Source organism: Teleopsis dalmanni, chromosome 2, assembly GCF_002237135.1.
Source record: "Teleopsis dalmanni isolate 2A chromosome 2, ASM223713v2, whole genome shotgun sequence".
In the NCBI taxonomy this organism is placed as follows: domain Eukaryota; kingdom Metazoa; phylum Arthropoda; class Insecta; order Diptera; family Diopsidae; genus Teleopsis; species Teleopsis dalmanni.
In genome coordinates, this window is record NC_051847.1 from 75,548,271 (window position 1) to 75,564,747 (window position 16,477).

Here is a 16,477-nt window from a genome sequence, read left to right on the forward strand (position 1 = left end):
AAAAACTTTATTTATATTATTATATATTATATTTCATACTTGCTTTCAGTAACTTAATTACTAACAACAATAGATTTACAATTTTTTTTTTCTATAAACCAAACCACACAAAAAATTAACATTTTTTATAGATTAATTTCCAAAAAAAATTTTCCTATTATTAATTCCCAAATTGGAGTATTATTAATTGCTCTTCAACTAATTACACGCCCAACAACAGTTTCATCCAAATTACAAATTAATTACATGCCTGAACAACGCGAAAGGGCTTCATTTATTTAATTAGCATAAATTACCATAAAATTCTCGTCTAATAAATTCATAAATTTATTATACAAAAATTAATGCCAAACTAACCAATAATTGTAAACACGCAAACTATATCGCAGCAGGCAATCCATCCCACACCACCCTCACTTTCTTTATCAATATACTGTAATTTACATTAGCAAGTACAATTATGCATAATTATTAAATTTATTTAATTTCTCTAAGAAAACATTGAAAATAGTTCAATTCATTTAACCCTCAGTGAATCGGTATTAGAAAAAGAGTCATAGGTAGTTCTACTCGTACAGTACTGGATTCGTAGGACAACACTACTCACAGAAATAATGGCGTTTAACGTTAACCGTTTCAGTGCGCTTCCGGTAAATACACGATATTATTAATTAGAAACCCATCCAACAACAGCGATTAAATATGGTAGCTACTGGCATCATTCACACCAGCAACTTTTTACGCCATGGAGTTTACGCACTCCAAGCCACAAATGAAACAATTTACGAATTTCTAATATACCAGCGTTGAACTCGCTGTAATTACCGCGAGAACCACCATTATTATAAACACCACTCCAACTCTCCACCATTAACATTTTAAACCCAACAGCCATCAACCATTAACCATCGTCCATATTGCCTTTGCCATAATTAACGAGTACGAGTGTACGAGTACGAGTAGTACCATTGCTTGGGCTAATTAAAAACTAGTTGGTTTTACCTAATTAATTTTCCTATTTTATTTCCCTGCTTTATTTCTTTTTTTATGTGTTCGACGAGTACGAGTATGAGTACGGGAACGACTATTACGAATGTTTTCCTTGGTATTTTCTTAGTTTTTGTTTAATGTGTGTGCACTTGAGCCCAAAGTGTTTTAATGTGCATTGGACTGAGTTACGCACTTTGTCTTTCAGGCCCATAAAATGTCGCTAATAAAATTATAAATTTGTAAAAAACTCGTAGAAGTTAACTAAATGAATTATTCATTTAAATGAAATTTCAGTTTTAATGTACGATTCCATTCCACAAGCGACGCCATTTTCTTTAAATGCGCAGGGTTTTTATTCACTTCAATCCGAAAGTGCGGGTCATTATGCCTCGGGGCTAAATATGTTGAATCATTCAATTTTCTAACTTTTAAATTAATAGCATTCGTATTTCATATTAGAAACTTAATTATACGATCTTTGGGAACATGGACTCGTTGTATCTCGTTTACTATTATTAGGGTGGATTCAATATAATGTGACCATAGTTCAAATGTGAAATCAATTTTTTAATACTTCGAACACATGTACCTATTACTAATTCTACTGGTAGATATCAATACACAATTATAAACATGGATATTATTTTAAATTTGAAAAAATAGGAAATTAAATAAATTTATTGGTAATTTCAAAAAGAATCTTACACAAAAAATGAATTTAACTGTTAACCCATATTATGAAAATAATACATGGAGCCATTTAAAAGCCTCGTAATCGTTCAACTTTTCCAGCATTTTAAGTCAAGAATTTAAATTAAGTATTTTTATTTATTTTACATAACATCACAGCCATACTTTTTAACAAACTGCCTAGTTATGTATTTGCATTCCAAATATTATATTCAAACAATCCGAACTATAGATATACTTCAATTGCAGGTCATCTAATAAATCTTCTTTTTTTATTGCATTCAAAATTTAGATGGTTTAGTTGTCCAAAAAAATAGATGTTTCCAAAAATTAGATCTCTTAATACATTACCTATTTTCTTTTGCAATCCAAAAATTATATACGAGCAAATAAACCAATAGGTGTTTCCAAAAGAGTACTTACTGACAGCGCATATATTTTATCTAATCTTTTGTATCTCGTTTTATTCTACTATTTTTTGAATATATAATATTCAGTATTATATGATTTTTAAAGGAGTAAACTCACCTAGTTAACCCGATCTAAAACAATCGTTGTCTTGAAGCCTTGAAGTCGCTACATGTGAAAGACATCTAAAAACTTCTTTACTATATTTCACAAAAAATATTTGCTTACATCTTTCAGTTATGGAAAAAATTATTTTGAATATTAAATTGAAATCAGATTCCATTATATTAAATTAAAATTAAAAAATGAAAATCTGTGCAAAACTACTAAAAAAAGTTAAGGAAATAAATAAAATAAATTCCTAAATGTTTTTTATAGGATATACATGGCGTAGCACCCATTGTAAAACTCCAGAATAAATTTCTACACCTGACCTGGTAAGTGCATAACATTAATTTTTATACAACGACTTAAACCTATATTTTATCTATTTTTACATTATCAAAGTATACACAATAAGATCATTTCTATGATTTAAATCAAAGGACTTAAACAAATATCCTTGTCATAATTTCTGCAGCTCTTAATTTAAGAACATCCTTTGATAATTTAAGAACTTTCTTACTTTATAAATGTAATGTTAATTTCACATTAATACTGTTATTATTCCATTTTAAATAAATATATATATAATATAAATATTATAAAAGAAAAATGTATACCATATTTTATTAAAACTCTGAGCTGAAAGCAAATTAATATGATATAGTGCAATTATTTATAAATATACTACAGTAATCTTAAATTTATACATCCAAAATTCAGCGAAAAACTGTAATATTAAATAAAAGTTGATAGAATATATAAATTCATTCAATCTTTTCAAATGACTATTAAAATAAATACATACTTATTTCAATGGAATAATTACGATCTGTTTAAAAATGTCTTCTTAACAATATAATAATCTAAACTTTATCAATCTGTCTTTCCTCAATTGATGACTTTTCTTAACTTAGTTTTTATATAGTTAGGTTGCCTCTTGGAATTTATATACCAATATACGGTATAACCTAATATACAATATACTATTTAGGAAATAAAAGTAAATGTAGCTTTTATTTAAAAATGTTCAATTATCAACAAGGTTTAATATTTTATACCAATAATTAACTCCCAGATATATACCAATAAAAATAATATTTTGTCACACAAGACAGCCCTATCTTATGGTAACTAAAACCAATATAACTGTTAGTTACTCATTTGGCAAAATTGTCCGACTATATATTAAACTTATATACAAAGCACTCCGTTATACCTGAGATACAATTTTTTTTTATTTTTAATCCGTCTTTTTTTACTAACATTCAAAACAAACTTCCACTTTTTTAATTGGAACTCCGGCATTACGTTATTCTGGCATCCCTGCAATAAATGATTTTTGTGTGATATATTTATTTTTTTAAGTAACAAAATCTTAATATTAACAATATATTAATTTAGCAAATCTAAAGAGTGTTTAAAGCTCTATTTCTGAGACGTTCTTAATGTTCTTAAATTATGGAACCCCGGGTATTTTAAGCATGTTCGTGACAACGGTGGACGTAAACATAAAAAATGATTGAAAGTTCACCCCTTTTTTGCTTTTTCTGCTTTTATCAATATTGATAACTCCTACTTTGTATGAGTGTTCCACTAAAAGATCTTCTATTTACAAAAATCGATCCGATAGCATCCAAATCTATTATCTATATGTATGTATAAAGGTGAAACCGTTTTTGTATATATGCATATAGTTACACCATTGTTGATATGTAATTATTTATATGCATATAGTTGCTTATGATGGATTTTTCCCTTATGCCATACTAGGAGATAGTTAGATTACGTTTTAAATATCACGTCTGTTGGTTTAAACCCTCAGTGACAGTTATTTTCTATTGTGATATCCTTAATCTTGCCAATAAGATGCGAGTTATACTAAATATTGTTTCCAAAATTGTTTCACATGTTATGTTCGGCAAACCATTTACCAGATGAAATTAAATGGATCCGACAAGTTTTTTTCACTAACTCTGCTAAACCGGTGCAAAAATTGTGTCTTAGACTTCAGAACGGCTTTGTCAGTTCTTCTGGATAGAGAAAGGGTTAGAATATTTCCGAAGTAATACATTACTGTCGTAAGAAGAGACTAAAATTCCGGCACCATCTGGCACTGTTTGGAGTGTGGTAGTGAGTGAGTTTTCACCTGTGTGACCTGACCAAAAATGTGTATCTGGTACCATGGGGATCAGTGCAGGCAGTTTCAACTGTCCTGACCAATTAAGGTTGGTAATGTCATGGTGGAGTTGCGTTTTCACATCGGGTGCTGTGAACCAAAGATCAACTGAGGTTGCATGGGCCTCACTCCTTACCAAGTGGGAAAGTTATGACAAACACATAAATTCAAATGGTACCAGCGGAATTCCAATGCGTCATCTAGCGGCGCATTATCTTGATGCGTGTGTTTAGAACGGTGCTGTTGTACGAAACTATAAAAACTAAGAAGAAGAACCGATGCTTATACCATCAATTTAATAGTATGCATTGTCTCTAAAGTTAACTCTTTTTTTTGGAAAGATAAAATAGCTTTAATTTTATAATAGTATTTTTTCCTCTACTTCTTAAGCCGTAATCAAAAATATCGTAGAAGTAAAGGTAGTAAAGATAAAGTCTTTATATGTTGTATATGCTTATTAAATAGCACAAGGTCTTATATGTAATAATCTAAATATATGTAACATATATTAACAAATATTTTTTTAAATAGTCTTGAATTATTTTAATTTGGCTTTTAAGTCCTCTTCACTATTATTTTAAATATGAATTTAAATTTCTCCATCATTATTAAATAAACCAATTAAAAACAAAAATTACGTAGTATTCATTATCTACGAAATTTTTCTATCTGCTCGATTTAATTAATACAGTCATTACCATAAGCAGGCATTGAAAATGTACATACAAAGACCTTTCTGGTATTATTCCATTTATTATTGTTTGCGTGTTCACGCTACCGTAACGTTAATATCGTAATAATATGAAAAACTCCATTAATTTTCCGACACCCACAACAAAATTTAATTTTTTATTAGTTTTTCTCATTATTTCGGTTGTAATTTTAGTTTTATAACATCGCATTATGTACTTACCAAGCAAACGCTTTTCAAGAAAATTTAACTATTTTCTTATGAAAATTGTTTCCGTTTAACATTAATTTAGCAGTGAATAAATAATAGTGCGTGCATGAATATAAAATTAAATATATTCGATTGTATTATATGTATAACTTGATTTATACTTAAAAAGGTTTTGTATTTCCAATGAACTTTGGTTAGCACAAAAAAAATCAATTTTTGTTATAAATTAGTTATATTTTTAACATATATCTTTTCCAGGAGAAAGAGTTTATATGCGTAATCCTTGATATTAAGGATGTTAATATTGATCGTAAAAAAATTATTTTTTTTTATTCAACACGTTTTAAATAACACTTAATTTAAAAGCAAAAACAAATAATATATTCAAAGAATATTACTTATATTTTATTTAAATCGTATCTATGTCATCTTATTATTACGTTGAGGCTAGTTGAGTCAGTGCCCCTGAGCACTTTTACTCTCTATTAACTGCGAGGTTACTTTAAAACTCCTCTTTGCGCCTTGACTAGATTATTGTTTATCACTTCATCAGACTAAGCAATAATTGACCTCAGATCTACATACCTCCCCGAGAAGCCTATAACCATTCTGAGATCATCTTATTTTTTATATTAAATTAATCGTAGATAGCTGTATCTATGTAATGAGCTCAAACGAAGACAGAAAACACTCCTGCCAAGATAGTAAACATTCCATATGTTCAGCTTACAATTCATTTTTTTCCTACAAAATATTTGCAATGTTGCCAAAATATAGTTCGTTCGTTTTGGGAAGGTGAATGGGTCGTTAAGACATTATCATCATTATCAGTTCCTGTATCTCTCATTGAAACAGAAGTTCTCAATAAAGCACTTCCATCTGGTTATGTTTTTTGGCAAAATCTTTAGATCGTTTCACGTTTTTCCGGATTTTTCGATTTCTTTTTACAATACTCTTCTCCATGTGTTTTTAAACCATCCACTCTTACGGTTGGCTTGAGAGTTCCAAACAAGAGCTTGTCGAAAAATATCGCAATGTATGGCCTATCCACCATTAGAACATTATGATCTAGACTATATAGAAGAAGAACCAAAGACCGCTTGAATTTTAGCAAATTGGAATTACTGAAAACAAAACAGGGCAGTGTACTCTTATACTGATGTTTCAATAAGTGTTTTTCAACAAAAGGGCTTTGCAAGATCTGTAAATAATGAAGAAATGGGATACTCCATCAAAACCTCGGTCTATCTCTATCCTAGACTACAAACAAATCGACTTCGCGGTCATGAACTTCTTTGTTAACTAAATTTTAAGCGCATTAAAATAAGCAATAGATGCCTTCGATTGGGAGTGCTGATATTTGTATCAAGTTTCATCAAGTTTCCAAAACCATCGAGTTTCCAAACAATAAAATAGTTTTACTATGCAATTATCTATCACAAAATTTTTCCTAATCGTATAAATTCCTGTTTAGTCCGCTTATCGAAATACCCCGAAATTGAAGCATCGACGGAATATAACAATGCCACCTTATACATACAATATCTTAAACAATAAAGATGATCTATATATAATTCCTAGCAAGGCCCTTGAACTTTAATTATAAATTCCACTTACTATTAATCATATTAACTCTTCTATAATCTGTTCGTCAAAATACTCGTACATCACCGTTTAAGCATCAACGTAATAGTACAGTATCACGTTAGAATTTTCTATGTACCGAACAGAAAGTGTGTTGATACCCAAAAGAGTTATCTTTCGTTTTTTTTTAAAACTAGACCATTAGACCTGAATGAACAAATAGTTTTCTAATCGACAATATTCATATGACCTGAAAACAGCCGACCAATCAAGTGAATACCATGCAAGAGGTAAGAAAAAAACGGGCTAAAGTTATTCATAAATCCAGGTCATATTAACAGTTTTCTTCGAATATCATGAGATTTCTTTGAAACTGTAATATTCCTTATTACATGAGCATTTTAATCGCTATCTTGATTTCTTCATTTCTTCACTAGGCGTCTTAACGTACAAAATGTTTCATACCATCATATACATTCTTATATGTTTATACATTCTTTATGTGATTATACAGAGTCGAAGCAACAGTTCTCTAATTGAAATGTATAGTTTGAAATGTATAGCTTCAGAACACTTTTCAAAATTTATTCACTATAGACCAAGAAACTCCAAATTTTAGTATTACCACTCTTTCAAATAAACTTCATCATTTTATTTTAGTACGATATGAAAAGTTTATTGTAATTTATTGTATCTCTTCCATTCATCCATGGATTCACCCATCTCCAGTGGCGGAGCTAGACCAACTCTGCACATCGGCGACATCAGAATTGCGACGCCCTCTTTATAACCCAGTTGTAAAAGTAAATAAGTTACATTCAGTAATACGACAAAGCATGATTGAAAGTTTTATTGCTAATCAATTTAAAATAAACACAAATTAAAATAAATGAATTTTCCTACTTTTAGAATCACCCTATTTTTTTTTAAATTATATCATAATGAAGATAATCTCTCTTGGACCATCATATTTTTCTAGTACGTCTTAAACAATTTTAACTTTGCTTCTTTCTTTTCGTCGAAACTATACTGACTGGAACTGTGAACATGAATCTGATTACTATATAAACATTAGGGAATACTTCGAATATAGTTAATGCCATTATCAAACCAAATTGCTCAAAATATTTATTAAGTGCTTAGAATCCACAGTCGGTAACTTTTTGAACAGTCTAATTTTCTTTTAACTTTATATTAAAAAATGTTTATAATTAATATATTTTGAACCATCTCCTTTTTTACAACAGCCTGCTTAACTACTTATACTACATATTTTATGAAAAATTTAATTTTTTAATTTTTTTCAAAAAACAAAGAACAACTTTACTCATAATTTACGCAATCTGTTTACCTTCTTACACTACAGAATTGACGTTCTATATTCTGGCCATGTTGTCATGATTTTTAATTAACTCAAATGTAAGCACACCCAATATATAACGTAACTTTCTTGCTAGCTAACAAAGAGGGAGGTTAAGTTATATTTGATTATGTATGTTATCAAGCCAAAACACCCACTGGGGATTACAGTAACCCCAATCGTGTGGCAAATTATCTTCCCAACTTCTGCCACATAAACCATGTTTAGATATTTACGCAACTGCTAAGGGAAAAACACTTAGTCTACGACGACCAAGGATGAGGTTACGTACAGCAAACCATAAACACTGTTGAATCTTGTAATGATTTTGTTGTTATATAAATCCATTAGAGTACGTGCCTCGTAAAGTATCTGTGTGAAAGTGTATGTCAAATGGCATGTGTATTCGCAAAGTAACAGATAATAAATTGTTGTTAAAACACCCACGCAATTTATGCGTTAATAAACCCTCCGTATAATTTTTCATTACGTTTGCAGTACTTTATACTCCCCCAAATCTCCCCAAACGTTGAACGTTGGTAAACAAGCATGTCCTCCATGTTGCATGAGATAATAAAACGATTTCCGTTTCATGCCATAAAATCTCCGGTATTTCAATTCAATTTGCAAAACATGCTATGCTTTTTGTTGTCATTTTAATCTTAACAGCAAATCCCTGGAACAATCCTCTTCTTCTTCTACAATTTTATCTTTTCAGCGCCAATTTAGTTGGAAGTAACACACATTTTTTCGTTTTATTATTCCATCATCATCATAGCTTAACTAAAATGCAGAGATACGGCAAGTATATGTTGGACCTCACTGACGAAATCCAACAATCCGACAATCCGACAAGCAAAGCCACTCCTCCCTTGTGTATCATCAACAAATTGCTGAAAATTTCACCCCAGCTGCCAGAAAAAACATACAAACATACAAACGTTTCCATATTTGTGCCCCTATAAACGACCGTCTACTTATTTTATAGATACGCTGGACTGCAACCCTCAATGTCGGTAGGAATTCATTCGAAATATTCAGAAAGTATAGCAACGGCGCGGCATTACTAATTTGTAATGCTGCATGGATTGTATTTGTTGTGATGGCGTTAGTTGATGGCCGGGAGGGTTTTCCATGGTGTTGCGTTGATTATGATACGGTGATAATGATGGTGGAAATTTACGCACAGCCATGTTTACTTTTCTCCTTATTAGGACACGCAATCCCATGCTGTTGCGTTGCTGTTGTGTAGATGCCACATATTTTTAATTGAATTAAATGCTAATTAAAGCACATGGACTCGAATATATTTTATAAGCTGCACCGGGACTCTTGATGTGAAGTGAAATAATTTAAAATTATCAACGCATGTCAAAATACTTTAGATTGATAAAGTTCGAAAACGTGTTTAATAAAGTTTTAATATTAAAATTATGTATACATCAACTTAATCAGGGTGGATTAATGTACTCACACTTGAATTTAAATAAACACTGTTGCATACATAAGTGGTATATTTTATATGAAAATAATTACTGAAGAGCTTTGAAGAGCAGCCACGCTACTTAATTATGGTGATATTATTTTTATAACCATCACAAATAAATTTAAAGTTTATCCTCAGAGAAAAAGAAAATAAATGTTTTACTTTTTAAACTACTACTATTGTTAGATTAGTGTTTGAAACCCATGTTAATACATTCTTTGAATATGGTTGTAGCAACCCGTCCATATGGAGGCATCAGCTGCCAATTAAAGTCCTCTTAAAGCTATCAGTAATGGCTAGTCTATCGGTTATTTTCATTATAAATCCGTGTGTTCTTCTCGTTAAAGCATTTGGATTTCTACATAAAGTTATTCGATGTGATAATATTATGTTTGATATCTCTGTCAGGACGCTGCACAATGTGTCATAAATAAATTTAGACAATTCGATATTTTCGAATCATATAAGAACATTAAAATAATTTTTTAAAAATATTTTTTGAGATAAGCTTTCTTTTGCATGTGTTTTAAACCCTATGGATCCACTGGAACCTTGACTTTTTAATTTTTTTTAAATACTTCTAAATCTGTAATAGGTAGAATTATGAAATTCACGGTACGAAATGTTTGTACCATATTGCTAAGGTCGAAAGACTTCAATGATATTCCACGCACTACAACACTCACCCCACATACAAAATTTTATTAAGAAATTCAAATCTACATCTTCCTATTAGTCTGTGCATACCCAGAGAATAATCACAAAAAACACTTTTATAACTATAGTATACTGATCTCATTTAGAAGTAAAATTCACTCACAAAGTTCTGAATAAATTTCAAACATTGTTATTTAGTTTGGAATCTAAACTCTTTAACCAGTGATACCATTGTGTTACTAACTATATCACATTAAATAAAAACTAACAATACTTAATATTGGGCGATATATTCAAAATCATTTTTGAATATTTTTCACCTAACTTCCAAATTCCATGGATGTAGAACATCTGTGGTTTATAGTTTATCGGCGGAAAACGGGGTCTAGTGATTTTCAACGACACTTCGTTCGGCCAATTTTTTAACATTAAATGAGTTTTGCAGAGACTGAAACAGTCAGATAGTGCAAGATCCGGACTTTACGGTGGATGCGTCAACCGAATTGAATCAATTTATTTTCGGTTATCAAAAATGTATCTAGCCTGGTATTGTCTTAATGAACAACAACTCCTTTTCTGTTCACCAATTTTGGTAGCTTTTCCTTCATTGTTTCGTTCAAGCGATCGACTTGTCAACAGTGGAGAACGGAATTAACCGTTACATCAGCCTGGATCAACTCGTAATAGACAATTCTCTTACAATACCACCAAACACTTATATTGTAATTTCCTTGTTTATTCCAACGAGTATGTGGAGGATCATCAGCCTTTGACAAAGATCGCTTGAGTTGATTATTTTCATATTTAAATGTCTTATAAGACATTTGTCTGAAACTTGTATGAAAAGAATGAAAGCTATATAAGGTTAGCGCTAATAAACAGATGCTTATCTATTGAATACTAGACGAATAAGTTTGCCAAAGTTCCTTTTGGAATAGAGTTCTACACAATGAAGTAAGTAAATAAAGCTAACTCTAGTGGGAAGGTAAATCACATACCGTAGGCTTGAGTCTTTGTATAATTGAAGTCAAATAATGCAAGAAGAGAAAAATTATATCTACATATACCTGGCTTAAAATTTTCTTTGTAAACTATTTAATTATAAATTCACATAAAAGAATCTGAAATTTTTTCCTTTTGCAAGTAATTTGTTTTAATTAACTATTGTTGTGCCTTAACTTTAAGTGGAACTTAAATTGTTATCACAGTAGTTTACTTTTCTAATACTTTGAGCCTATTTCTTCACTTGCCTCCAACTTCAAAGCTTTGCCGCACAATGCATTTAATTAAAAACCAACAGTAAAAGTATCTGAATCATAGAGCTGGTATAGATATATATAAAATGGTTTACAGGTGAGTTAAAAACATTTCTTCCCACCTTTTGAGGGACGTTGTAATTAAAACTCAATTTTCCACTTTCATTTAAAATAGAAAAATTTTAAAATGCATTAAAATTTTGAAAAATAAAACCATATCTAAAAGGTGTTATTATTATTAAATGAAACTATAATTAAATAAAATTTTAAATTATGCCATTTAACTATGAGTATTTGGAAACATAATTTTATGAAAGGAAACTAAAAATAATTGGTTTAAAAATATTTCACAAAGCCGCAATGCATTCATTTAATAATAATTACACCTACAAATCTATCCACCAAGATTTTGAAATTTTTAATTGCTAAATAGCTTTATTTTTCAAAATAATCTCTCTTAACTTCATTACACTTATTCTAACGATTTCACAACTTTTGTGGGACTCTAGAATATTCCTCTATGGCAGCTATTAAGTCTTCGTTTAATGCAATTTGTTTTCTTTGAGTTTTATAATTTTTTTAGATCTAATCTAATCTAATCTAGTCGATCGGCTGGTTGTTGCAACGGTTAATACTTTAATTCATTGATGCTAGTGCTAGGATTTTATGCTGTGTGAGCAACCACATTATCTTCATGATTAAAAGCATACTTCTTCTGAATCCTGGGTTGCTCTTTTTAGGATTTGACATACCACTGTCATCGTGTTAACAGTTTTCGAAATCTTATATTGTTATATAAATGGGAAGCTGCAATGATATGCAGGTATCTGTATGCAAAGTGACCCCATTTTATTATAAAAAATCTAACAATCTGTTTGAGATGCCCCGTAAAAATATCAGTCTTGCGATTTGATATTAGGTTGGTTGTTGGGTCAGAACCACTTAGGCCCACGTTATGTAGAGTGCTGCGGGCTCGTCAAAATCAAAATTGTTTTTGCTTTCAATGCAAATTAAAAAATTCAGAGTGAAACAAAAAAACAAATATCGATTTATGAGAGTCGAGGCTATTTGTACCTCGTCACTCAGTCAAAGCTTCGTATGTATGTATGTATGTATATATTATGGTATATATGTATCTATTAAAATTTAGGTACAACTAAGAAGTACAAAAGTAATAGCAAAAATACGAAATTGATCCTTGCCTAGCTTATTGATCCTGACAATCTTGGCCCAAAAAAATAACTTAAACTAATCTTACATGATCGATACCATCTTGAGCACAATATTCAGTAAATTGCTTAATGTTAGTTGAGGTCCATTATCACTAACTATTGTTTCCAGTAACGATTATAGCAGTTACAAGGCTTATTATATAAATTGTTGTTCAGGCTAATGTTGTGTCAATGGTATGCTAGATTTGAAAACTCTGAGTAAGTGTCAACAACTGTTAGCCACATGGAATTGAATATCTAGCCATTGAAATCTATATGCACTCTTTGCCATGAACATTCCATTTTTGGTTAATGGAATATTTAAAAACATTGAAGTGTTAGCTCTGCTATTGATAACACGCCGCGCATGTATTTACCAATCCAGTATATGCAACCTATCTAGTTTTCTAAGATAATATTTATTCAGTTCTTTTTAAAACATGACTAAAATTAAATATTTAAACACAATTAGAAGACAAATTAGTACTATGAAAAAAAGATACAATTATGCTGAATATAATTTTGTTATTATTCAAAATTGTAATTGTTTATATAACCAACAAAATTATTCAACAAAAATAAAAAACTATCTGCATTGACAATATAATACTTGTACTTGTTCAATTATACGGACGTACAATTGTGCTTTTTATGGCTTTAATAGAGGCATCACAAGATTTTAATCATAACAACGCAGCGCAGTTACAGCTGCAACCATAAAAGGACATAATTGCATCTACGGTGCGTCCAATACGATTTACTGCAACATGCAACATTATTTAGATGTTGCTTCTATCATCTGTGCGGCTTTGATTGTTTTTCTATGGTATCAAATAGCACAACATGTAATTATGATTGCTTTATGACCAAATTAAAACTCATTTTGATATCTCATTGTCAGATGCAAGCTTCGATATATATAAGTTGTCGCTGAAAATGTTGGACGCAAAGCCTTTTATCGCAGACACCAGCTTTATTAGTGGCCATCTTTCGAGGTAAATTTTTCGCATTGTGTATGTCATAAAAGGACTTGAGCAAAAAGTGAAACATGACATAAATCACGATAAACGTCAAAACCATAAAAAAAATCTACGTACCCCATTTGAGACTTCAACTAAAATAATAATAAATATATAAAAAATTAAAGAATCGTGAAGTCAACAAAAAGTCACTGAAATTAAATAATTAAGCTTAATACTTTTTGTTTTAATTGAAAATTTTCTTAAATGTAATTATTTGTAAATAACTTACTTTTAATTTTACAATTTCAATTTTCCAAATAAAAGATAATTATAAAAGTAGAATACTTAGGCTGCCTCTTGCGCCTAGGCAACACTAAGGTTTAACAGATGAATTTTGATACCATTGCAATATTTCAGTAATGCGCGCTTATGATGTTCTTTACATCAATTCTAAATTGTGTCTCTTTAAAAAAATGGAATTAAATAATAAACATTTTCATGTAATAATTTTTTGCGATTTTTGACGTGGATTAACCAGAGAAGAAAACATCGATCAACTTGCTTCGACAATAAGTTCGTACAAGATCGTTGCTTCGACCAAGACAAATTTCGTGAAACTCGCCCAACAACGAATGTTATACCAGAAAACATCGGTGCCGTGCGATAAATAATTGGGATAGATTGGCGTGTCTCATACCAAGAGATGGAGACGCCTTTTGGCATTAATGGAACCAGCATACAGTCAATACATTTCAAAGTGAGTAAAACTCGATAAAAGTTGTTCGCGGATGAAACAAATCCAAGCATATGGTGTCATTATTTTTTAGCAAAAGCGGCCATATCACAACTGTACCACTTGAACAACGTAAAACAGTACACAACCATTTGTTTTCCAAAAATCTTCGGAGAATTGAAGTATACCAATCGTCGCGGGAAGTTCATTCTCCATGATAATTCGAGCCCACACATCAGCTCAAATAAAAGAATTTTTGACTACTCAAAACGTCAAATTGGATCAACCGTCTTACAGTCCCGAGTGGTCACTCAATAAATTCTTCTTGCTCTTAAACATTGAAAGAAAAATGAGTGGCAAACATTTTTTAAGACATTCAAATCCCTGGTTTTGGAGATACTAACTTAAAACTGGCAAAGTTTTTCTAAAATTGGTTCAATCTGTAGTGGAAATCTGAGAAGATTATACCATGAATTTATCACAACGAAAAACCCCAAGTCTGACTGCGCCATTGGAAAACCATTAATATACTTATTAAATGCTATAGAAATTTTTTGGAATAGTGAAGTGATTTATAATGTCTATTTAAGCTAAAATTTTATATTCTTGTAACTAGACGTGAAATAAATAACATATTTCTGTAACTAACAAAATTTGTATTTCTCATCAAAATGTGTGTATTTCTCATCTACATAATAATTATTAATAATTTAAAGGTACCGGGCGGTGCGAATAATAATACAGGGCCACTGTATTATTATTCCTTAAGTTTTGTGTAGCGATTTTTTGCTGTTTATGTTTTGCATGAAAAGTCATATCCTTTCAAGTCCTTCGTCTTTTTAGATGTCTAAGTGCCGCTTTGTTTTCTCAACACTGATAAAAACAATATCACCAACATTTTATTTAATTAAAATTGTTTGCTTTGAAGAGTTAATAATATATGTGTATAATATATTAAGAATGTATGTATATTTAGCTTTTATTAATGTTTAATAATAAGGTATCATCTGTATATTTTTATATTTAGTAAGGTCACTACACAAGTTAAGTATATTAATGACTAACTTAATTTTATTATTATCAATTCTTAAAACTAATACAATATATATACATATATAAAGCTTTATAAGAGAATAAGTTAAATAAGAGAGTTATTCTTTAAGAGTTGTTAAGTTACTTATAATAGTTGAGAACCCGACAGACTTCGTTCTGTCAAAAAAATTTGGAATTTGGCAGTTTTTTGTTCCAGTCACTCTGTCACTCTGATGTGTGGAGTTCAGCTCGGGTGACCAAAGTATCTTCTTTTCCAAGAACTTTATCCACCCTTCTGGGATCCACTAAAAAACCCCGACTGGGATGTCTGCCAGAGGGTTTCAAACTAAGAGGCGAACTTAGGGTTCAAACCTGATTTAAAAATAATCTGTGGAAACCTAAAGGTGACAAATATATAGGTGGCTCGCTTGGATAATGGAGATAAAGATTAACCAACTTAATCTGAATTCTTTTAAGTTCATTTCGGTCGTCACGTTCTTGTGCAGTATGATTAGATCGGTAATTAGTTTGGTTTGTAGCATTTCGGGTTCTTCTACCTAAATTACTTCGTCTTACAGGAGGCATATCGAATATAAATTGTGTCACATGCAATAATTAGTGATCATAGGTAATTAAACACTTTACACAAAACACGCTATAAAAAGAAAACTCTGTAAAATATTAATATGTATTTAAATTATTTACAGCTCATATATTAATAACAGTATATAATTCATACATTTGAAATTTGAAATATTTGAAATACTGGTGATGTTGCTTAGACAACAGTGAATGTTTGTAATATAATATGAACTTTATTGAATAGCAATAATTCGATTTTTTTTCTCTCTGTAAAAACCATCCTTGGACTTCAACGAACATTTAAAAAAAAGAATTGACCAAATTGGTCCAGGCGTTGTTGAGTT

The 16,477-nt window shown here is 30.5% G+C and overlaps 1 protein-coding gene across 1 annotated transcript in view; it reads right to left on the reverse strand.

Annotated features, from left to right (window-relative positions):
• Positions 1 to 9,251: 9,251 nt before the first annotated feature.
• LOC119674876 (peptidylprolyl isomerase domain and WD repeat-containing protein 1-like) overlaps positions 9,252 to 16,477 on the reverse strand; it is a 26,092-nt gene continuing 18,866 nt past the window's right edge. Inside the window, exon 12 of the mRNA XM_038086032.1 lies at positions 9,252 to 9,455. Within this exon, the coding sequence (XP_037941960.1) occupies positions 9,252 to 9,455 (204 nt within the window). The remainder of the gene's footprint in view (positions 9,456 to 16,477) is intronic.